This window comes from Oryx dammah, unplaced genomic scaffold (assembly GCF_014754425.2).
Source record: "Oryx dammah isolate SB20612 unplaced genomic scaffold, SCBI_Odam_1.1 HiC_scaffold_20, whole genome shotgun sequence".
Lineage (NCBI taxonomy): Eukaryota > Metazoa > Chordata > Mammalia > Artiodactyla > Bovidae > Oryx > Oryx dammah.
In genome coordinates, this window is record NW_024070204.1 from 53,035,018 (window position 1) to 53,058,931 (window position 23,914).

The window sequence follows — 23,914 nt, forward strand, 5'->3', positions numbered from 1 at the left end:
GTTTTCTGAATGTTGAGCTTTAAGCCAACTTTTTCACTCCTCTTTCATTAATGGGATACTACTTAGCCATAAAAGAGCAAAATATGCTATTTGTAGCAAGATGACAGAGATTATCATACTAAGTGAAGTGAGTCAGTCAAAGACAAACATCATATAATATGCTTATATTTGAAATCTAAAAATATAGTACAAATAGACTTATTTACAAAACAGAAATAGTGTCACAAATGTAGAAAAACAAATTTATGGTTATGGTAGGCAAAAGGGGAGGTGGACGGGATAAATTAGGAGCTTGGGATTAACATATACACACTGTGTGTATGTGTGCACACACTCTCAGTCATGTCTGACTCTCTGCACCCCCATGGTCTGTAGCCCACTGGGCTTCTCTGTCCATGGGGTTTCCCAGGCAAGAAAGACGAGAATACCGGAGTGGGTTGCCATTTCCTTCTCCGGAGATCTTCCTGACTCAGGGATCAAACCTGTGTCTCACAAATTCTTTACCATTGAGCCACCAGAGAGGCCCCAAATCAACTATACTCCAGTTGAAAAAAAGAATTATGAAGAAAAAAGAAAGAAAGTGTGAAGTTCAAAGGCTGAGCCCTAGGTTTTTCTGAAGTTTAGAGGCAACAAAGACAAAAAGGAGCAGCCAGAAAAGTAGGAGGAAAAAAGGAAAAGCTTCAAGAAGAAACAGCTGATCGACTGTCGAATGAGGACCAAGAATTAATTCTTCGCATTAAGAACAGGTCGCCGATCCTGACAAAAATAGTTCTGTAGAATGTTAGGAAGAAAAGCCTTTAGAAAAAAGAATAGCAAGAGAGAATTTCAAGAGAATGAGCATAAGTAATGCTTATGAGAATTTATCTATAAAAAACAAAGGAGAATGTTGAGGGTATACCTGGGTGGGAAAGTGGAATTGAGAGGAATTCTATTGTGTTCTTAAAGACAATAGAAGTAACCAAATTTTGTAATAGTGATGAGAAGGTTCCAGTTGAAAAGGAAGCATTAATGACGCAGGAGAAAGACCTTGAGAAAGCAAGATGGGACAGAATCTAATACACTTGGGGAAGAATTGGCCTTTGACGAGAGCATGAAAAGGTCATCAGGAGGGATAGCAGAAAAGTAGAGTATACTGTCTTAGATGGAGGTAGATCAGTAGATTGTGTGATAACTTGTGTAAATTCCTTTTTGATTCCTCCAAATGAAGCACAGAGAGATTAAATAGCTCCCTAAACACAAAGAGCAGCTATAGCCATGCTTTGAACCCAAATTATCTGTCTCCCTAGTGGCTCAGATGGTAAAGAATCTGCCCACAAAGCGGGAGACCCAGGTTTGATCCCTGAGTTGGGAAGATTGGACACGACTGAGCAACTTTCACCCTCACTTTTGTCTGTCTCCAGAGTCTTTACTCTTAATATTATCTTGTATTACCCACCTCATAATGACGAGGCCTATTTCTGCTTACCCGTCAAGTATTAGAGTAGAAATGAATTTCTTTGGAAGTCTTTCCGACCCCACTCCTCACCCCCTAATGCTAAGTGGGATATTCCTTTCGTGTTTTTCATCTCACTTTATGCCTCCCCCCAAACATAACACAACACACTGTAGAATACTCTCTTAGAATATTCACTGTAGAATATCTGCCTCTTCTCCCCGGGCTTGATTCTTTAGAATAGAGTCATTACCTTGTTCATCATTGTATTCTTGGGGCCTAGTTCAACACTTAACATAAAATAAGTACGAGCTCAGTCAATATCTAATGAATGAATGTATTTTAAATTGAAACTACACGAGGAAGAAACATTTGGGGGACTTAGCTGACATGCTGAAAATAGTCCATTTTAAAAGAGATACATGAAATGGCACACCAAAGCAGCTGGTTCCAAACATAAAGGACACTCAAGGTTCAGATGTGGGTGGTAGTATAGTACCAGCTACTGAACTTTCTTATAAAGTTTCAGGGAACCTTTAAGTTTCATCCATGTTATGATATGTAGTTGTTATACAGAGCATCTCAAAAGCTTTATCTTTCTGATTCAGATCACAATTTATCTTCCTTTTTCCTGTTTTGTTGTTTTTGGTAAGTTTAAACTAGTCTTTTGTTGATAATAATAAACATTGTTAATAAGAACCCTAAAAATACATGCAAAGTAGAGTATAATAGGAAGAGACAGAAAGATTCTGATCCAGTATTTATTTTTAATGGGATGTTAAAAAGCCTCTTGATGAAAGTGAAAGAGGAGAGTGAAAAAGTTGGCTTAAAGCTCAACATTCAGAAAACTAAGATCATGAATCTGAGTGGACTCCGGGAGTTGGTGATGGACAGGGAGGCCTGGCGTGCTGCAATTCATGGGGTCGCAAAGAGTCGGACACGACTAAGCAACTGAACTGAACTGAACTGAACTAAACTTTACTTAACTGCACGTACTTATTAAAATGTAAAAATAAATTTCTAAATAAAGTCAGATAAAAATTAATTTTCAGATATATTAATCCATACCTGTCTATCCTTAACACAATAATGAATCAATTCAGTTCAGTTGCTCAGTCATGTCCAACTCTTTGCGACCCCATGAACCGCTGCACGCCAGGCCTCCCTGTCCATCACCAACTCCCAGAGTCCACCCAAACCCATGTCCATTGAGTCAGTGATGCCATCCAACCATCTCATCCTCTGTCGTACCCTTCTTATCCTGCCCTCAGTAATGTCTCTGCTTTTTAATATGCTGTCTAGGTTGGTCATAACTTTCCTTCCAAGAAGTAAGTGTCTTTTAATTTCATGGCTGCAGTCACCATCTGAAGTGATTTTGGAGCCCAGAAAAATAAAGTCAGCCACTGTTTCTAGTGTTTTCCCATCTATTTGCCATGAAGTGATGGGACCAGATGCTATGATCTTAGTTTTCTGAATGTTGAGATTTAACATCTCAATAATGAATATCTCAGTATAAAAGTACTTTCATTACATTATTATTAATAAATAATAATTGTTTAACATGCTTTTCTCAAACCACAGGAACATCAGACATAGATGGGGCTTTAAAGGACTACCCACCAATAATTTTCAAAATAAACTTCAAAAACTAATATAAGGGCATGTCCCAGTATCAAAAGACCTGGGTTATGCTCAGGTCCTCCAATGTCCATTTATTATGTTGGTCATTTGGGGCAGATTGATTTACCTCTGTTTTTGATCTATCAAATTAAAAGGCTGGGTTCAGTATCCTTTAAGGCCCCACCTATGTCTGATGTTCTGTGATTATATGAATCTAGAATTATCTCTAATCAACTGATGTCCCAATTCAGAGTCTCTGGACCTACTGTAAAACCAAATTGCTTGGCTGGGAATTATTGAGAGTTGATGGTGATCTCCTTTATTAGATGATAGGATAGGTGCATGTATTAATTATTGCTGCTTAACAAATTACCCCCAAAATTAAAGGCCTAAAATGACGAACTTATATTATCTCATGGTTTCTGTGAGTCGGGAATCTAGGCGTGGCTTAAGTGGGTCTTCTGTCTTAGAGTCTCTGCCAAGCCTGCAGACAAGGTGTTGGCCTGGTCTGCGGTCATCTCAGTGCTTCTCTCAGGGCCCATCTGTTCTGAAGCTCGTTCACTTGGTTTTGTCAGGCTGTAGAAGATCTGTTTTCAAGCTCACTCAGATGTTCATTGCCTGGCTTCAGGTTCTTCCTAGCTATATGACTTAGGGCCTTAGTTCCCTGATAACTTTAGCTTTCTAAGTCTTGATATCAGGTACTGTTAGTCCTTCTTTTTTGAAGTTGTTTTGATTATTTGAGGTCCTTTGTATTTTCATATGGATTTCAGAATCACTTTGTTAATTTCTGTAAAAATACCTCCCAGGTTTTTGGTTGGAATTGTGTTGAATCTATAGATCTCTTTGCAGAGAACTAGTATCTTAACAATAAGGATCTCTTGACCCCTGAACATTGTATATCTCATTTAATTTAGGCATTCTTTAATTTCTCTCATCAGTTTTTAGCTTTCATTATACCTATATTGCACATTTTTTGTCAGATTTTTTCCTAACCACTTCATATTTTTGATGATATCATAATGATAACATTTTTCAAATTTAATTTCTCATTATTGAATAAATATTCAGTAGACTTTTGTATATTGATTTTGTATCCATTACTTTGCTAAATTCAGTTTTTAATTATAGTAGCCTTTTAAAAATAACACCATTAGATTTTCTACTTAGAAGATCATGTTGTTTGTGAATAAAACATTTTTCTTAATTCTTTCCAACTTGGATATCTTTAATTTGTTTTATTCTCACTGATTTGCATTGGCTAGAAATTCCAATAAACTGTCTAGTAGAGAAGAGATAAGAATGAACAGTCTTGTTTTATTCCTTATGTTTTACTTTTTTAAATGTATTTTTGAGTTATCTAAAATTTTGTTTCGAATTTTTATGTCTGTGTTCTTGAGGGATACTAGTTAGTAATTCCTTTTTTCTTGTCTTTCTGTGATTTGTGTATCAGGGTAATGCTAATCTTGTGAAATGCATTTGGATGTATTCCTTCTTCACAAGTCTGTAAGAGTTTGTGTCAAGTTATACTACTTTTTTAGGCCTTCCCTGGTAGCTCTACTGGTAAAAAATCCTCTTGAAAGGCAGGAGGCCTGGATTTTATACCTAGGTTGGGAAGATCCCCTGGAGGAGGGAACGGCTACCCACTCCAGTGTTCTGACCTGGAGAATTCCATGGACTATATAGTCCATGGCGTTGCAAAGAGTCGGATATGACTGAAGCAGTTTGGCATAATTTCTTTACTAGACAGGATATTCAGGTTATCTGTTTCTTCTTGAATGATATTTGCTGGGTTGTATTTTCCAAAGAATCTGCCATTTCATCTAAGTTTCCAATTTTTTTTTTGGCATAAAACAGACCATGCTGCTGCTGCTGCTAAGTCGCTTCAGTCGTGTCCGACTCTGTGCGACCCCATAGACAGCATCCCACCAGGCTACCCTGTCCCTGGAATGCTCCAGGCAAGAACACTGGAGTGGGTTGCCATTTCTTTCTCCAATGCATGAAAGTGAAAAGTGAAAGTGAAGTCGCTCAGTCGTGTCCAACTCTTAGTGACCCCATAAACTGCAGCCCACCAGGCTTCTCCGTCCATGGGATTTTCCAGGCAAGAGTACTGAAGTGGGGTGCCACTGCCTTCTCTGAAAACAGACCATAGTATTATCTTATTTTTCTCTTAATAGCTTCAGAAGCTGTGTGGTGTTACCCTCTTTCATTCCAAGTTGTTATAGCTACAGTGGGTACCCCAGATTCTCTATTGAAGTCTTAACCCCCAGTACCTCAGACTAGGGGCTTCTCAGGTGGCGCTAGTGGTAAAGAATTCACCTGCCAATCCAGGAGATGCAAGAGAAGTAGGTTTGATCCCTGTATCGAGAAGATCCCCTGGAGTACGAAGTAGCAACCCACTGCAGTATTCTTGCCTGAGACAGAGGAGCCTGATGGGCTAAAAAGTCATGGGGTCACAAAGAGTTGCACCCAACTGAGTGGCTGAGCACACCTCAGGCTATATTTAGAGACAGTCTTTAAAGAGATAATTAAGTTAAATTGAGGTCCTCAGGACAAGTCTTAATCCAATATGACTAATGTCCTTATAAGAAAAGTCCATTAAGACAGAGGTGTGAGCAGAGGGGGGACCTTGTGAAGACGCAGGGAGAAGACTGCAATCTGTAAGCTGAGGAGAAAAGCCTCAGGAGAAAGCAACCTTGCCACCACCTTGATCTCAGACTTTCAGTATTCAGAATGTGTGAGTCTAAGATTTTTCAGCGTCAGGGATGTTTTTAGAACGGATGCCTGCTGCAGTTTTCCTCAGCGTCTGTTGGCCATTATCCCTTGATAGGGGCTGTCATCGGTATTGGGGGACCAGAGGCTGCAACCGGATGTTGAGCGGGGTCTCTTCTTTGTTCTGTGGTTGTCACAGCCCTGTCTGGGGCAGAATCTGCTCCCTACTTGTTGAAGCCCCGAGGTCCGTTTCTGAGTTGCGGCGTGAGGTAGGTGGGACTAGAGTGCTTCCACTGGGAGAGGAGCTACCAAGAATTCCAAGACATGCACTCTGTGGTGTTGCCAGTCACCTGATGTGTGCGTTTACAAAGTGCCCTCTTGTGGGCGCTGACCTGGGCCCCTCCTCACCCACTGAAATGCAGGCAGTCCGCCCAGAAGCCCCTCAGGCACTGTGCTCACACAGCCACCAGCACAGCTCTGACGGCACAGATCTGCTGAAGTTAGGTACTGGGACCTGCCATAGTTGCGTGTATTCTCACACCTGGCCCCGCTGTGGGAGTTGCAGGGTCAGCCCAGTGCCCAGCTGTGCTTGTACGTGTGCACACTTGCAGAGCCTGCAGCTGCTGGTGCCAGACCTGCACACCCACAGGAGTACCAGTAATTCCCTCGGATGTCCTGAGGGCGCTGAGCTTACAGAGGCGCCAGCACCTAAATCCTCCAGACACCAGGACGTGGCTCAGATTTCAACCCCACCTCCACATGCCCACAGGCACTTGCACACTGCCAGACCTCTTGGAGGTGGAGCTACACCTGCTGTGAGTACCCGAGAATGAGAGTGAGGCTTCTGTGTGGGGCTCCGATAGCCGGCCAGCCCCCTGCCTTTGCACACCCCTGTTTGAGGCCTGGGCCGTGCTGCAGACTGTCTCTGGGCAGCCAGCCCCAGTCCTTTCCCCAGGGCAGTCCACTGACGTCGAGTTTCAGCACCCAGCCCCTGTGCACACCAGCAGAAGACTCACATCTTGGGCTGGGTAGTGCGGTGAGGTGGTCCGGACCATGTGTGCTGGTCCGTGGTTCTGCCTGCCCCAAGCCAGCGGCTGCACTTTTCCCTGAGCCTCCGGAGGGCCCTGTCTGTCCTGGCTGATCTCCCAGCTGTTGAAGGCAGTTCCCAGGGTAAAGGGTAAAGGGATCTTTCTTCTTTCACAGGTCCCTCCCAGGGGCTCAGGTCCTATCCCTATTTCCTTTTTTTTATTTCCCTCTCATCCTTCCCGGTTACATGGTGATCATTCTTGCAGCTTTGGATGTGTGAGATCTTCTGACCCTGTTCAGTAAGTATTCTATGAGAATTGTTCCACGTGCAGATGTGTTTGATGTATTTGTTGGAGGAGGTGAGCTCCACAGTATTCTGTTCCACCATCAAGATCTTTCCCCCCTTCTAGTTCTGAGACTTGTTTGTGATTCAGTTGTATTTCCCTTTGTGGATTATCAACTATATTTCTTTGATTTCTTACTTTAGTGGCTGCTTCAGGTTTTGTAGACTACCATCTTCAACGTATTAGAGTCTTTCTTTATGTAGTTATTCTACTTCATACAGAGTATAAGAACCTTATAGAAGTATACGACCATTTTCTCTTTCTAACATTTCTGTTACTGTCATCTATTTTAGTTCTACATATGTTATAATCTACAGTCTACATCATTATTTTTATTGAAACAGTGAGCTAGCATTTAGAGATGTTTAACTAATAAGAGAAATATAACATTTATCCATATTGTTAGCATTTCTAATGTTCTTCAGTCCTGTTTGGAGATGCAGATTTCCATCTGGAATTATTTTCTTTTAGTCTATAAGACTTCCTTAACATTTCTTTAAATGTGAGTCTACTGGCGTTGAACTCTTTCAACTTTTGCATGTCTGAGATACAGTTTTAAAGATGTTTTAAAGATATTTCTCTGCATGTAACATTCTAGGTTGATAGCTGCTTTGCTTTCTGTAGTTTGAACATATTCTACCTTACTTGGAAGTTTCTGTTTAGAAATCTGTTGTCATGCTTATCTTTACCCGTATGTATGTGATATGTATTTTTTCCTGTAGCTAATTTAAAGTTTTTCTTTTTTTAACTGGTTTGGAGCAATTTGATTATGATGTACTGTGATATAATCTCTTGTGCTTGATGTTTCTTGAGCTTCTTAGGCCTACTGATTTGGTTTCCATCAAATTTAGAAAAATTTTGGCCACCATTGCTTCAAACATTTTTTCCTGTGTCCTGCTTTGTCTTCTCTTTCAGATCCTCCATTCACAGCGTTAAGCTGCTTGAAGGTATGTCACAGCTCACAGATGTTCTTTTTACTTGTAGAAACTTTTTTCTCTTTGAGTTTGTATAGTTTCTTCCTGTATCTTCAAGTTCACTGATCTTTTCCTTTACAATGTCAAATAACTATTAATCCATCCAGAGTATTTTTCACGTTGGCATTGTAGTTTTCATCTCTACCAGTTTGATATGGGTCTGTTTTATATCTTCCAGGTCTCTGCTTAACATGTTCAAACTTTCCCTTAGCTTTTTGAACATATGGGGTGCTGTTGTAACAGTTTTAATGTTCTTGTCTTCTAATTCTACCATCTGTATCTGTTTTCAGTTGGTTTGGGTAAGTTGATTTTTTTTTCTCCTCAGTATGGGAAGTGTTTTTCTGCTTCTTTGTTTTCTCGGCAATATCTGATTGGATGTCAGACATTTAAAATTTTTGCCTAATTGGATAGTGGATATTTCTGTGTTCATATGTATATATATGTATATTTGAGCTTTGTTCTGAGACAGTTACATTACTGGGAAACAGGTTGATCCTTTCAGGGCTGACTTTTAAGATTTGTTAGATGGGACTAGAGCATAGTTTCATCTACAACTAATAATTCTGCACTGTTGATGCAAATCGTTTCTCAGCACTCTACTCTGCCCCGTTGATAATGAGGTTTTCCAATCTGGGTGGTGGGAATTGACATTGCTCTTGACCCTGTGCAAATCCTGAGTTCTGTTCCTTCTGATCCTTTCAAGGGGTTCTCTTCCTGACGTCCAGAGTTCCTCACTCACCTGAACTGACCAGTGCTCTGCTGAATACTTGGTCTTCTGCTAATCTCCATCCAGAGTGTGCTCTCTGTAGCAGTTTCCTATCTGGAAGTCTATCCTGTGAATTTTAGCCACCCTGCTCTCCCTGGACTCTCAGCCTCATCTCCATGATTTAGGTGGTATGATGGGTTTTGGCTGGATCCCCTCCCTGTTGCCACAGCCTAGAAACTGTCAGAGCATTGAGCTGTGGCAATTGTAAGGGTAATTCTTGTTTGTTTTACATTCTCAGGGACCACTGCATTTATTACTCGATGTCCACTGTCTTGAAAATTGCTGTTTCATATCATTTGTCCCTGTTGCTCCATCTTGGGTAGAAGCGGAAGACAGCTTTATTTCAGTGAGCTTAATGCATTTGAGATTCATTTGTTCTTGTGTGAATCAGTGGTTTATTCCTTTTTATTGCTGAGTAGAATTATATCATGTTGATATACCAGTTTGTTTAATCTAGTCACCAGCTGAAAGACATTGGGGTCATTTACACTTGATAGCAATTGTTAAGTGTAGCTGCTGTGCCATCTGTATACCTTCTTCTTTTTGCCCAGCTATTTTTTATTTGGTTGGCTTTTTTCCCCTATTTGTTTCCTTTTAAGAATTTCTCATATGTCCTCTTTACAAGTCTTTACCACACATGTGATTTGCAAGTATTTTTTCCCAGTCTGTGTTTTTGTTCTCTTCCCTGTGCTGCTTGAAGAGGACACATTGTTGATTTTAATGAAATCAGATTTTTAATCATTTTTTCTTTTATGCCTCATCATGCTTTTGGTGTTGTACATAGGAAATTTTTGTCTAACCTGAGCTCACAAATATTTTCTTTGGTGATTTCTTCTAGAAGTTTTAGAGTTTGTGGTTTTACATTTATAGCTCTGATTCATTTTGAATTATATTTTGTGCCTGGTGTAGATATCAGTCAATTTTGACATGGATATGGATAGTCAGTTTTTTCAATGCTATTTTTTTAATTGTGTTAAAATATGTACAGCATAAAGCTTCCTATCTTAATCATTTTTAAGTGTACAGTTGAGTCGTACGAAATACACTCACTTTGTTGTAGAGCTGTCACCACCATCCATTTCCATAACTCTTTTCATCTTCTAAAGCTGAAATTCTGTACCTGTTAAACAATAGCTCCCATTCTTTCTTCTGGTCTTTTTATGTCTTGTTGTTCCTAATTTTCCCCAACTGTGCATGCACAGTTATTTTTAGCCCCCCATAGTTTCTTTGTATTTTGTTGCTGGAGGAGACATTTGTCCAAGGGCAAGCACTGCAACAAAGGGTCACAGGTCCCAGCCTGTCTCACATTCTCATCTGGATGCTTGAGTGTGGAAGGACCCACTTTTGCACAGGTGGAGTTGTTGGCAGCATCCAGTTTCTCATGGCTGTAGGGCTGTGAGAAACAGTTTTTTGCTGAATGTTGGCCAGAGACCACCATCACCTCCCAGAGGTCACCAGCAGTTACTGCCACATGATATTCCCCAGCATGACTTTTTTTTTCCTTACAGCCAGTGAGGGAAAGAAAGATTTCAACAAGAAAGATTGCTTGCATTTTATGTGACATCATCATACAAGCATGTGCATCCCATAACCTTTGCCATATTTTCATAGTTAGAAATAAGTCACAGGTTCTGAGCTCACTCAAGGGGAAGAGATCATACAGAGACACGATCACCGAGTGGTGGAGGTTGTCAGGCTACCTTCAGAGTCTGTTTTCTGTATACAGTAACAAAGGAACAGTATGTTGAATACAAAAGAGTATATAATATAAGATTCCACTTAAATGAAATTGTAGATAAGCAAAAGTAATCAGCAGTGACAGAAAGCACCACTTGTTGGGGGCTATGGGTGAGTTAAGGTGGGTGTTTGCATGTAGTCAGACACTTGGGAACCTTTAGGGTAATGGAAATATTCTATACACTGATTGTGGTGCTAGTCACACAGTTGTATACATTTGTCAGAATTCATGGAATTACACACTTAAAATGGTTTTACTGTATTGTATGTAAATTATACCTCAATAAAGTTGATTAAGGAAAAAGGACAATAATAGCCATGAACATCACAAAATTTGTAACTTAATTATGCCAACTAAATCTAGTAACATCCTTAAACTTTTTAGAATCAATAATTAGAAAATAACTCATTTTATAATATATTATTTGAAGAGTTTTCATAGTTAAAAATGTCTTTTTTTATACAGTTTATACAGATTTCTTTTTTTTTAATACGTTCTTTACAGTGTGTCAGCCTATAATTTCATTCTGAATGGTCACCTACTGAATCTAGTGATAAATGTCTCATTTACCTCAACCCCTGTTGATACTACTTCTAAAAGTGTATTAACCATTTTCATTTCTTACCGAATTTTGAAGAAGGTATGCCTCGTGAAGTATTTTCCTACCTGCATCTTCTAGTCTTTTTAGTGGTTAATGGGAACTTCAACTTGCATGTTCACTTTTACACTCATTATAGTGTGTTATATTCCAATAAGAGTATTAAAGTTCAGTGAGAACCTCATGCATACTGATGAGAATGCAAATGAACATTGGTGAAAGAATGCTAGGGTCTTAAGGCATAAACTGTCCAGTTAACTTGCTATATTCTGTTCAAACAATAGTTACATTATAATGAAGACTGATACAGAATCCATCATACAAATATAATTAGCAATGGCAAAATCATTACATAATTTGTAATTGAATAGAGGTTCAGTTCCAGATTGTTCTGAGTTTAAAAAAAAGAAATGTAATGATTTGATATTAGTGCTTATTTCTGTTCCTTCCTCCTTATAACCTTTGCCAGCCTTCAGCAAGACATTTCCTTTGCTGTATGTAGTGATGGGGAAACTAGGGATGATTATATAAATGAGTGATAACATTGAAAATTTCCAGCTGTAACCTTTATTGGATACATAACGCTGAACAGGCATCAACCATCATCTCAAGAAGACATTTCAAGTATCTGGTTATTGTAGAATTATAAATATTGTAGAATTATTTATTTCAGAAATTGCATGTATCTATCTAAATAAAAATCTATTTTCCTTGAACCATTTAAACAAAGTTAAAGGAAGCCCTGATATCTTGCCTTAGAGAAGAGTGTCTGATGAGAATGAATAGTCTAGGTTGTATTAATATATTACCTTAATACTTAATATTATATCTATGAATGAATTTTATAAACTTATATAAAACCAGTAGGGTTTAGAAAAACATGTATCAGAGTTTCTTCAACCTATTCATCTACCTTGGAATTAAAAAAAATATATTATTTGAGGGCTTCCCAGGTGATCCAGTGGTTAAGAATCCACTTGCTCATGCTGGGGACACAGGTTTAATCCCTGGTCCTGGAAGATTCCCGCATGTCACAGGACAGCGAAGCCTGTGCACCACAGCTACTGAGCTAGCACTCTAGAGCCTGCGAGCCCCAAGTACTGAAGCCCGTGCACCTAGAGCCTATGCTCAGCAACAGAGAAGCCCGCACAGTGAGAAGCTTGCACATCACAACTAGAGAGTAGCCCCTGTTTGCCATAACTAGAGAAAGCCCGTGTGCAGCCATGAAGACCCGGTGCAGCCATAAATAAACAAACAAATCTTTAAAAAATTTTTGGATTTGGATTCTACTGAAATATTTATTTTTTCTTTTCTCAATCTTATGAAAACAAAAATTGAAAATGCTGTTTGTTGTTTTTCTCATGGTGACAGTGTGTTATTGTGCCATTATACTTTTTTGGATAATCTAATGTCAGTGCTAGTGTTCACAGACTCTAGAATACATAGCAATCAGGTAAAAAGTGTAGTCGTTTTTTCGGGGGTTTTTTGTTTTGTTTTTTTATGTTTATTGGAGTATAGTTGATTTACAATATTGTGTTAGAGGCAGGTATACAGCAAAGTGAAAAAAGTGTAATAATAATGACTTTTATTTTCGATAATATATGAGTGTTTTAAAATCAAGATATATAATTGTTGCTAAAAGGATTATACTTAATGGTAGCCCTAGCACAGAAGTTGACAAACTTTTCCTTAAAGGGCCAGACGCTACATAGTTTAGACTTTGCAGGCCGTATGGTCTTTGTTACAGCTTACTCATCTCTGCCACTGTAGCACAAGTTATAATAGATATGTAAATAAGTAAGTATGACTGTGTTCCAGTAAAAGCTTATTTACAGACACTGAAATTTGAATTCTGTGTAATTTTCATGTCATGAAATATTGTTCTTTGTTGGTTATTTTTTCAGCCATTAAAATAAAAAACAAAAAGCAAGCCACGTGTTACAATTTTGCTTGCAGTCTATAGTTTGTCAGTCCCCCTTCCAACAGTTGATTTTTCTGAATTAACTTTCTAATCTTAATCAGAACTGAATATTTATTGCTTAAAACATTTTTAAGGTACATGGCACATAGTGAATTATTTTAAAAGCAGTCTCTTTGCTAGGGAGAAAGTGCCCATAAATATAGACAATATTTTGACCATAAAGAGGCAGTTGAAAAATTCCATAGCTTACTTATTTCCTTGATTGTGCAGAAGAATCTTGATATTGCTAAGCTGGATTTTTTTTTAAATACAGGTCAAAATCCCATTACAGTGAATATTTTTATAGTGGAAGTACTCATTCAACAACTGTATTTAAGTACCTACTCTTTCAGAGCATTTAGGTGGTAGACAAATAAATCTCCCATGGATACATTCTGCCCTTGACAAACTTCCAGCCTAGAAAGGAATGTAAAATCTGTGCAAGTTGTGGCTAAAAATGAACTAAATAGAGCTGGAAGCCAAAAAGAAGAGAATGCAGATGATGACAACAGGGATAGGAGTTCAGAAACAGGAATAGATAGAGAAGGCAAAACACTGGGTACTGTATTGAAAATACATGTATGGGGTTAGTGCCAGAGTGAACAGAACAGGGAGAAATAACCAGTCACAGGCCCACAACTGAATGCTGCTCTTTCCTCCCTCACAGTCATTCACTACTGGGCTTGTCATGAGAATGGGTCCTGGTGCTATTACTCGGCCCAGACAGGCTAGTGGAGCTAACCCGTCCGAAGGGAAGGTGGCTGGTGAATGGACAGAGCTGATTTTAGAGCCAGTTAAACTAGCATTTGATTCTCAGTCTGTTACCTGCCAGATATGTGAGTTTTGGCAAGTTGCTTGATCCTCTTGAACCTCAGTTTCCCGATCTGTAAAATGGGGTTAATAATGTTTATTTTTCTGACATGTAGTTCGTGTTGTGACCTATTCCTCTTCCTAGTTTAGTGTTCCTTGCTTGTTGCTTATAAACTTTGAGAAACTGCTTGGTAGAGCATGGATGGTTTTTGCGGCCAGAGATAGGATCAGATCTGGGTTCAAATTCCACCATTACTACTTAATGTGTAAACTTGGGAAAGTTACTTAATTTTTCTATAAAATAAGCATACTTCACAATTTGTAATGAAGGTTGGACCAACTAAAGTGATAAAATAGTTTCTACTTTTCAAAGACCATATTCCTTGCATTATATCAGTATATGTCCTCATAAGTCAAGCAAGTTTTGTTGATCTTTGTTTTTTGGAGTCTGATATGAAAAAAAAATACAGGTTTGTTGAAAAATAGCAAAAACTTAGACTTGTATGTTTACTGTATGCCAGACTCTGAGCTAAGAATTTATATATATTACTTCATATAACTTTCACAATAACCCTAAAATGTAGACACTAGTATTGTAATTTTATAGATGAGGAATCTGATGTCTAGAAAATTAAATAATTTGCCTCAGGTTATACAGCTAGTAAGTACTTAAGTGGGGATTTGAACCCCAAAATTCTACCTCTGCTCTCCTAAGCACTGTATTGTATGTCTTCACGTGATTCTGACACACTTCCTCAGAGGCAGCTGCCTCCACTCCCTTCCTCTGGCTATAAAGCATCTAAGCCCAGTGTCCAGCAGGCACTTAACAAGTATGAACTCTTTCTGCTGTGCATCTCATCTCCCAAGTGTTGGAGCTTAAGGCCTGTTACACCAACCATAGGAGATAGACTGCTTGCTAGAACAGATTAGAAGTCTCTGAAAATGAAAAATTTCTCCATCCATTCTTTCATATGTTGAGCAATAATTGGTTAACATTACCAGGATAAGTTTAATGTTGCCTTGTAGTTTACTGCATTATCATTTGGCCTATATGCCATTATATACACTAAATTGAATTCAGATGCTTATGAGGTATCATTTTAGTTATGAAACTATCCCCTCTACACTCTCCCCACACTCAAGTATTTCTTATGACACAGATCATTACCTGACATATGTTTTGCTGATTCTTTTCTGTGGCCCCTTCACTAGTATATATGCTCCAGAAGAGGAGGGAACACTTGATTGGTGCCCTATTGTATCTCTAGGCCTTCCCTGGTGGCTCAGAGGTTAAAGTGTCTGCCTGCATTGCAGGAGACCTGGGTTCGATCCAAAACATGCGTGCGTGCCAAGTTGCTTCAGTCGTGTCTGACTCTGTGACCCGGTGGACAGCAGCCTGCCAGGCTCCTCTTTCCATGGGGTTCTCCAGGTAAGAATACTGGAGTGGGTTGGGGTTAGGATTTCTCCTAGATTTCTCCTCCGGGGAATCTCCCCGATTCAAGGCTTGAAGCCATGTCTCACGACTCCTGCCTTGGCAGGCGGGTTCTTTACCACTAGCGCCGCCTGGGAAGCCCTGAAACAATATATAGCAGGTGCTTGGTACATATTTGTTTCATGCATAGGTAAATAAAATGTTTGTGCAGTTTATAGATAACTTATATTTAGTTATTATTTTTCTTTCTAGCTTGGATCAGAAAAACAAGAAAGACTCCGCCTACTATGGAGGTAAGAATACATACTATGGAGGTAAGAATACACAAGGAAAATATTCAAATATGTGTCTGTAATGCTGTGCTTCTCAGTTGAGTTTGTACTCTCAGAGATACGTGAAACCTCTAAAACATATGTGATGCCACCTCTCCAAAATGTTAATTTTACTCCACAGAAAATAATTTCAAACTTATTTATAATAAATGTACAAATCATGGAATATAACATAAAATGTATATAAAATTTTAAATGAAGTGATAAAAATTTAAAACAAGATAAAAATACTTTAGAGGATGTTTGGAGTTACAGCAGCTTTCATCAGAACATTTCTCTGGCCTCTGGGAGTTCTCTGTTCTGATATGGATGCTTTGGTGGAAGAGTTGAGAAACACTAAATCTCTTGGTCCTATCCAAATCATGCTGTTTATTTTGCCCTTAATTTTATATAAAACTATAAAATTTTATAATTTTTATGTAAATCTAATCCCATCAGGTAGCTGAATAAACTTTAAAATATACAATTAACAGGTAATAGGTAGCACTCAGTAACTAATAGTTGAATTTGTATTTAAAACTTTAGAAACATAGGAAATTCCCTGGTGGTCTAGGCCTGGGTTCTCTTCCTGATTGGTGAACTAAGATCCTGCAAGCTACATGGAGCAGCCAAAATAAAAGCTTTAGAAGCATAATTTTGGTGGTATGCAGAATGAAAAACATAGCAAAGCTGTGGTATTTGTGTTTTTAAAACATGGTTATTTCAATGGCAGAAACCAGCATAATATTGTAAAGCAATTATCCTTCAATTGAAAATAGATTTTTAAAAAAGAAAAAAAGGTTATTTCATAATTTTAAAACAATTATTTCATAATTTTTATTTTAAAACAGTAGCAAAATGTTTGTAAGAGATAAATGTATTTCATAGAAGGGAAGTTTTCAAATTCATTTATATACTGTCTATTCCTTTTCTTTTACTATTGAGGATTCTTCTTTTCCCTCCCTACCACAAACCCTGTTGACAACATAAATGAGTTCCAATACTCAGGCCACACTTTTTAAGAGGTAGATACTCCAAGGAAGAGTTTAGGATAACCTGTAAATTAACATACCTATCTTTACTGTTCCATTCTTCCTGGACTGACCCTATCAGTGTTTGTCTGACCAAGGTCTAAGTGAGCATGTTACTAAACCTATTTTTAGCTGTATATGTTGCTTCCATCTTGCCCTTGTCCTACACTTCTCAGACTCTTTTTTATAGTATCCAGTGAACCTTGGAATAAAAGTAGGAAAAAAATCAATGTAATCCAGGATGCAGAAGTATCTTCTGTGGTTTCCAGGGGTAAGTGCTTATTATAGCCCTTCTTGTGTAGGCTATAATAACAGCTACTGTTCTTACAGAAAAGGGTGCTTCTTCTATCCTCAGGACTTTGGAAGCCTTCTTTCATAGAAACATTGATACATGTAAAGTGATTAGATGGAAGTAACTGCAATTATTAGGCCTAAGTCACCACTCCTGTAAATGTTAGGTAATCTCATCATCTCAGACAAGCTCCAGTTAAAACAGTGAGACCAGGTCATTCCGTCCATGGTGCTCACATTCTCAAATATCTGAAAAGGGGCCTTCTGTTTCCTCTTTTCAAATATACTATTAGTTGCAGTGTTCTTTATACAGAAGAGCCCCCATGTCTGTGGGCCCCCAATACACACACACACACATCCTCTTTTCTCCCTCCTGATCCGTTCCATTGTGTTTCAGGAATTTCCATTTTTTTATTAGCAAATTACTGTTCACATTTAATATTGTTCTAGGAACTTTCTCTACCACAGACAGAACCTCTACTAAAATCTACCTGTGTCTAAAAGATAGTGGGACTCTTCTTTCCTTGGAGTGTGCTCATTTTCCTACAATGCACAGAAAGAAAGTAGGACCTTTGCCCTATCATTTCTAAAACATTCTTCCATTTTGTGGGCCCAGGAGAGTGTAGTAGCCTTGCAATCTAAGTAGATTTCTTTCAACCTATTCATCATTTTTTATCTTTGCTAATGTCCAGGGCACTCTCCCACACTGATGACAGCAATTAGAACCAGACTTCCAGTTTTTTTCTGTTACTATCTTTCCAAGTTCTTAGCCATTTAGTTCTTTGACTTTGTCCTCACCTATATCCCTAGCTCAAAGAACAACCGCCTCCATAACCACACCTCAGTTCATATCATCACCAACACCATTCTACCATGACAACTTACAAACTTTTCAATCCCAGATTCTACATATATCATCTTAAGGGAGAGGAAAAACCCATTTACAATAAAAATAAGGCATGTATACAGAAAACCACAAGAATTAAATGGAGTTGTTTAATAGATTATTATAAGGTACATTCCACCCAGATCAAGAAATATAACTTTGCCAGCTACTCATATGCCCCATCTCAATACAACCTCCTTTCTACCCACAAAAGCAACCTGGATCCCTGACTTTTGTAGTAATCATTTCCTCACATGTTTAAATAATCTTTCTTCTCAGCCAAATGTACACTATAGTTTAGATTTGCCTATTTTGTAAAAACTTCATACTTAAGTCTCTTTCAGTTTATATGTTCTTCCTCCATCCCTTTTATTTCCTGACCGATTTATCTATTGAAAAACCCACCCAAAGTTTGCCACAGTCTAGGTTTTGCTAATCTTAAGCTCTCTGTGTAGACTTCCTAGGTGGCGCGAGTGGTGAAGAACCTTTCTGCCAGTACAGGAGACGTAAGAGATGTGGGTTTGATCCCTGGGTTGGAAAGATCCCCTGGAGAAGGCATGGCAACCCACTCCAGTGTTCTTGCCTAGAGAATCCCATGGACAGAGGAGCCTGATGGGCTACAGTCCAAAGGGTCTCAAAGAGTTGGACAAGACTGAAGTGACTTAGCACGCGTGCACACATGTTCTCTGCATAATCCAACATGTTCTCCTGTTCCTCTGTCTTCCAAATTGGCAGCTGGATCCAGCAGCTAGATACTGATGTTTGATCTTTTTGTGAAGAATGTGTAAAGTGTTTGGCAAGACTATAGGAGAGCATTGTGTCTGGTGTCCTTCTTTTTCTGATCTTTGTAGATGCTCATGCTTAACACATATGGTTAGTTCATTGGAAACAATCTCCTGTTCTTGCATATCTTTTGAAACTAGTTTGTTTTAAGATTCTGCCAGTAATTTGAGTCTTCTACTTTTTTCCAAATCTATTAGTGAACTCCCACCCCCAAATAGACTTCCACCATATCTTCTATAGACTTATGGCTGAAGGTTTGTTAGTTAGTCACTAAGTCATGTCCAACTCTTTTGCAGCCCCATAGACTATAGCCTGCCAGGCTCATGGCTGAAGGTAGCCAGTAGCAATTAGAATTACCATTTACAGTAGCAACAGAAAGCATTAAATACCCTGATATAAATTTAACAAACTATATGCAAGACATGTAGACTTAACACTATAAAACATTGGTAAGAGAAATTAAGGAAGATCTAAATTAATGGAGAGATATATCTGTTCATTGATTGGAATATTTAGTATCGCTAAGATGTTAGTTCTCCCAAAAGCTACTGATTCGCAGCAGTAATTCTTAACACTTTGTTATGAATCAGTTACAGAGAAGTCTTATTATAACACAAATTGCAGAACCTTTTCCCCAGAGTTTTTGATCCACAAAGTCTGGAGTAAGCCCTGAATATTTGCATTTATAGCAAGTTCCCTGGTGATGCTAACTAATGCTGCTGATCCAGAGCCCATAATTTGTGAACCACTTCTCTATAGACTCAGTCAAGTAAAAATCCAGTTAAAGTCCTATTAGACTTATTTTGGTAGAAATCAAGATGCTGATTCTAAAATATATATAGAAATTCAGAGAACCTAGAGTAGCTGAAAGCAATCATGAAAAAGGAGACAATAATTAGAGGACTTATGCTCTAATTAGAGAACTTATGTTCAATCAGAGAACTGACTTTAAGACTACTCTGAAACCATAATAATTAAGACAGCATAGTACTGGTGTAAGGATATATAAACAAATAAATGGAAAAGAATAGAGAGTTTAAAAGTAGATAGTGTACAACCAGCTGGTTTTCAGCGGTAGCACCAAAGGAACATAATTAGAAATGAAGAGTCTTTATAACAAGTGATGCTAGAATAATATCCATATGGGAAAGCTGAACTCGATCCCTATCTCTCACATCATACACAGATATTATTTAAAGGTTTGGTTCCTAGACTAAACATAAATGTTAAGACTATAATGCTTCTACAAGAAAACATAATGGAGGGCTTCCCTGGTGGCTCAGTGGTAAAGAATCTGTGTGCCAGTGCAGGAGACATGGTTTGATCCCTGATCCGGGACGATCCCACATGCCACAGAGCAGCTAAACCAGTGAGCCACAACTGTTGAGCCTGTGCTCTAGAGCCCATTAACTGCAACTGCTGAAGCCTGTGCACCCGAGAGCCCATGCCCTACAACAAGAGAAACCACAATTAGAAACGTGTGCACCACAGTGAAGAGTAGCCCCCACTTGCTGAAACTGGAGAAAAGCCTGCATAGCAGCAAAGACCCGGCACAGCCAGAAATAAGTGAAATAGAATTATAGGAAAAGGAGAAATCAGTGGGATATCTTCACAACTTTGGGAAAGACAGGAGATAGCAAGCACCGTCATAAGAAGAAACACTGATAAATTGAATCTAATCAAAATTAAAACTAATGCTCAAATCAAAAGAGAACATGAAGAAAGGAACAGACTGGGAGAAAATAATCCCAGTACATGTATCTGGCAAAGGACTTGTATTCAGACTGTATAAAAACCACTTCAACTCAATGATAGAAGACAAAGCTAATAAAAATGGGGTGAAAATCTTGAATTGGCTTTAATAAGATTCAAGAATAGCCACTAAGCATATGGAAAGATATTTAACATCACTCGTCATTATAATGGGATTCTGTCACACATCTATGAAAATGGCTAAAATTTAGAAGATTGACAGTAGCTGTAACTAGAGCAACAGTAAACGTACATATATAACCATATAGTGCTGATTGGTAGGGAAATTATATAACCATGTTAAAAAACTGACAGTTTCTTCTTACCCTATAACTCAGCAGTTATAGGCCACCTTGAAGGCAAAGGAATCCAGTTTTGGGCTCACTTCTTGGGAAGCTCTGACCAAAAGAATCTAGTTCCTTGAAATACTATTTAAGCTTCCTGATTCATGCCCAGCCCAACTTTCTAGCTTTCCTCTTTATATTTGCTATATCTAGCCTACCTTCGAAGGTACTCATTGCTGTTTCCCAAGTTGAATGTCTTCTCTTCCATCAGCTGGGCTCTTCTGCTCATGCTTAATTTCATTTTAAAAGCCCTTTAAAAATCATTGCAGCACTCTTTGCAATGGCTAGAACATGGAAGCAACCTAGAAGTCTGTTGACAGATGAATGGATAAAGAAGTTGTGACGCATATGCACAGTGGAATATTACTCGGCCATAAAAAGGAACACATTTGAGTCAGTTCTAATGAGGCAGATGAACCTAGAGCCTATTATACAGAGTGAAGTAAGTCAGAAAGATTAATATTGTATACTGTCACATATATATGGAATCTAGAGGGATTGGGGGCAGGAGGAGAAGGGGACAACAGAATGAGATGGCTGGATGGCATCACTGACTCGATGGACGCAAGTCTGAGTAAACTCCTGGAGTTGGTGATGGACAGGGAGGCCTGGCATGCTGCAATTCATGGGGTCGCAAAGAGTCGGATACGACTGAGCGACTGAACTGAACTGAGAAAGATGGTACTGATGAATTTATTTGCAAGGCAACAATGGAGAAACAAACATAGAGAACAGATTTATGGACACGGGGAGAAGGGAGGATAGGGTGAGATGTATGGAGAGAGTAACATGGAAACTTACATTACCATATGTAAAATAGACAGCCAATGGGAATTTGCTGTTTGTCTCAGGGAACTTAAGCAGGGGCTCCATATCAATCTATAGCGTTAGGATGGGGAGGGAGATGGGAGGGAGGTTCAAGAGGGAGAGGACATATGTACACCTATGGCTGATTCGTGTTGATGTTTGGCAGAAAACAACAAAATTCTGTAAAGCAAATATCCTTCAGTTAAAAATAAATAAATTTAAAAACAAAATTGTATAATGCTTTCTTAAACTTTTGTCCCAGCTTCTTAACTCAGAGCTAGTCATTTCTTTCTTAATATAGCTACACTGCCTTGTGTACTTATATAAACCTTTGAGTTCAGTATTAGAATTACTTATTTATCCATCTTTCAGACTATATTATGGGCTATATGGCACAGGGATTATGTCTTATTAATTTATATATCATAAACACTTAACACAGAACCTGATTCTTTATTAGATAGGCTTATTGACAGACTTGAAAATCTCAATGCCATGTAAGTATATTACATAGTTTGTATGACAGAGTTTGAATTTCCGGCAGCCAACTATCAAATAACCCTGAGACACTGAATATATTTTGAAATTGAGCATTGCTTGTACTTTTTCTCATGAAAATTTACATTTTACTTCAGGTTGCCAATATCATTCAATGCCTGTTCATCAGTTCAATACAAGTTGAAGTAACATTTCACAAAAAGTAATAAGGTAGACTTTTCATAGTCTTAACTATGTCCTATTAGAAGCCATATATAGCAAGTTATTTTGAAATATTGCTTCTTCTTTCATACTGACAAGATGGTAGGAAACACAGTTTTCTGTTTGAAAAAGTGAATAAATGCATTGACAAAATATATGACTCAGCAAGTAGGTTTACAGACAGTAGAAGAAAGCGGTAATATTAGCGCATACTCACTTCCTTTTTAATACATATGCTCATTGAAGGGCTTCTCTGGTGGCTCAGCTGGTAAAAAAAAAAAAGAAAACCCACCGGACAATGCAGGAGACCCAAGAGACACAGATTCAGTCTCTGGGTCAGAAAGGTCCCCTGCAGAAGGCAATGGCACCCCACTCCAGTATTCTTGCCTGGAAAGTCACATGGAGAGGGGAGCCTGGTGGGCCACAGTCCATGGGTCACAAAGAGATGGACATGACTGAGCACACACATGCACAAGCATGCTCCATGAAAGAGGAAGAAGAAATTCTTGAAACGAGTAGAGAATGGAGGTGCATGGTGATCCTGTAGTCGAAGGAGAGGCCGGAGCTGTGAGGTAGCACCTTGTTAATTTGGCCATGTTCTCAGATCTGGGCTGAAGGCTCCAACGACTCATTTTTTGTCTGTGTCCAAAGTGATTTGGCTCTGAAAGATATCACACTGACTAAAACACAAGAGTGTTTGTAAGTGTTGCTAGAATTCCAGTATATTAATTTACAGTAAGAAATTAAATTGGCATAGGAAAAAGCAGTAGGATATGATATTTGGATGAGAAAAGTTAAGTAGTAAAATTAATGTTTAATTGCATCAGGCCCAGAATCACCTGTTGTGTCCATTTCACCATAGGGATAGTCTGACCACACGAATAGCCTTATGATTTGGAATAGAAAAAAGTTGCCACGTGCTTGTTAAGGTTTTTCTTCCTGTGAACAGTGTTTTTATGGATTGTCAGCATTTGTTTCTATGATTCCCTTTTTTCTTTGCTTCTCTTTTCTAATTGACCTGTTATGTATTTTGCTATTACAGTAATTATATTATGGTCAAATGTTGCTAGCCCTGCAGCTCTTCTTTTGTTTTACTCTTCATATCTCTGCCCTGGCCTATCTTGCAGTTTAACTTTCAAAGAGGACTCTTCTTTCTGAATTTCTGAGGCCCATCTCACTGTTGTCTCCAGGTGACTGACATTTGTTGAGCATGTTCTTGGTGCCTAGTATTATTAGCTCTTTCTATAAGTTACAGAATCGAAATGTTTTAGGATTAACGTTTTGCATATATAATCCTATTTTTCTACAGACTTATATGGGGAGTGTACGTTCTTATGCAAAAATACACCCCCTGCCCTAAAGCTCACAGTATCACTATTGGAAATATGGTGGAATTGGATTAAAAAATTGTACCAACTTCACACTCTGAGTTGTAACATCATTCATTTAAAGTGAATGAGCTAGAGATGCATGTATCAAGATGGATAAATCTCAGAAACATAATATTGAGTAAAAAGAGCAAGTTGCAGAAGATTTCAGTACCATTTATGGGCTTCCCCAACGGCTCAGCAGGTAAATAACTGCCTGCAGTGCAGGAGACA

At 38.6% G+C, this 23,914-nt stretch overlaps 1 protein-coding gene across 1 annotated transcript in view; it reads left to right on the forward strand.

Annotated features, from left to right (window-relative positions):
• NDUFAF2 (NADH:ubiquinone oxidoreductase complex assembly factor 2) overlaps positions 1-23,914 on the forward strand; it is a 175,268-nt gene that overhangs the window by 106,089 nt on the left and 45,265 nt on the right. The window contains exon 3 of the mRNA XM_040262574.1: positions 15,662-15,702. Within this exon, the coding sequence (XP_040118508.1) occupies positions 15,662-15,702 (41 nt within the window). The remainder of the gene's footprint in view (positions 1-15,661; positions 15,703-23,914) is intronic.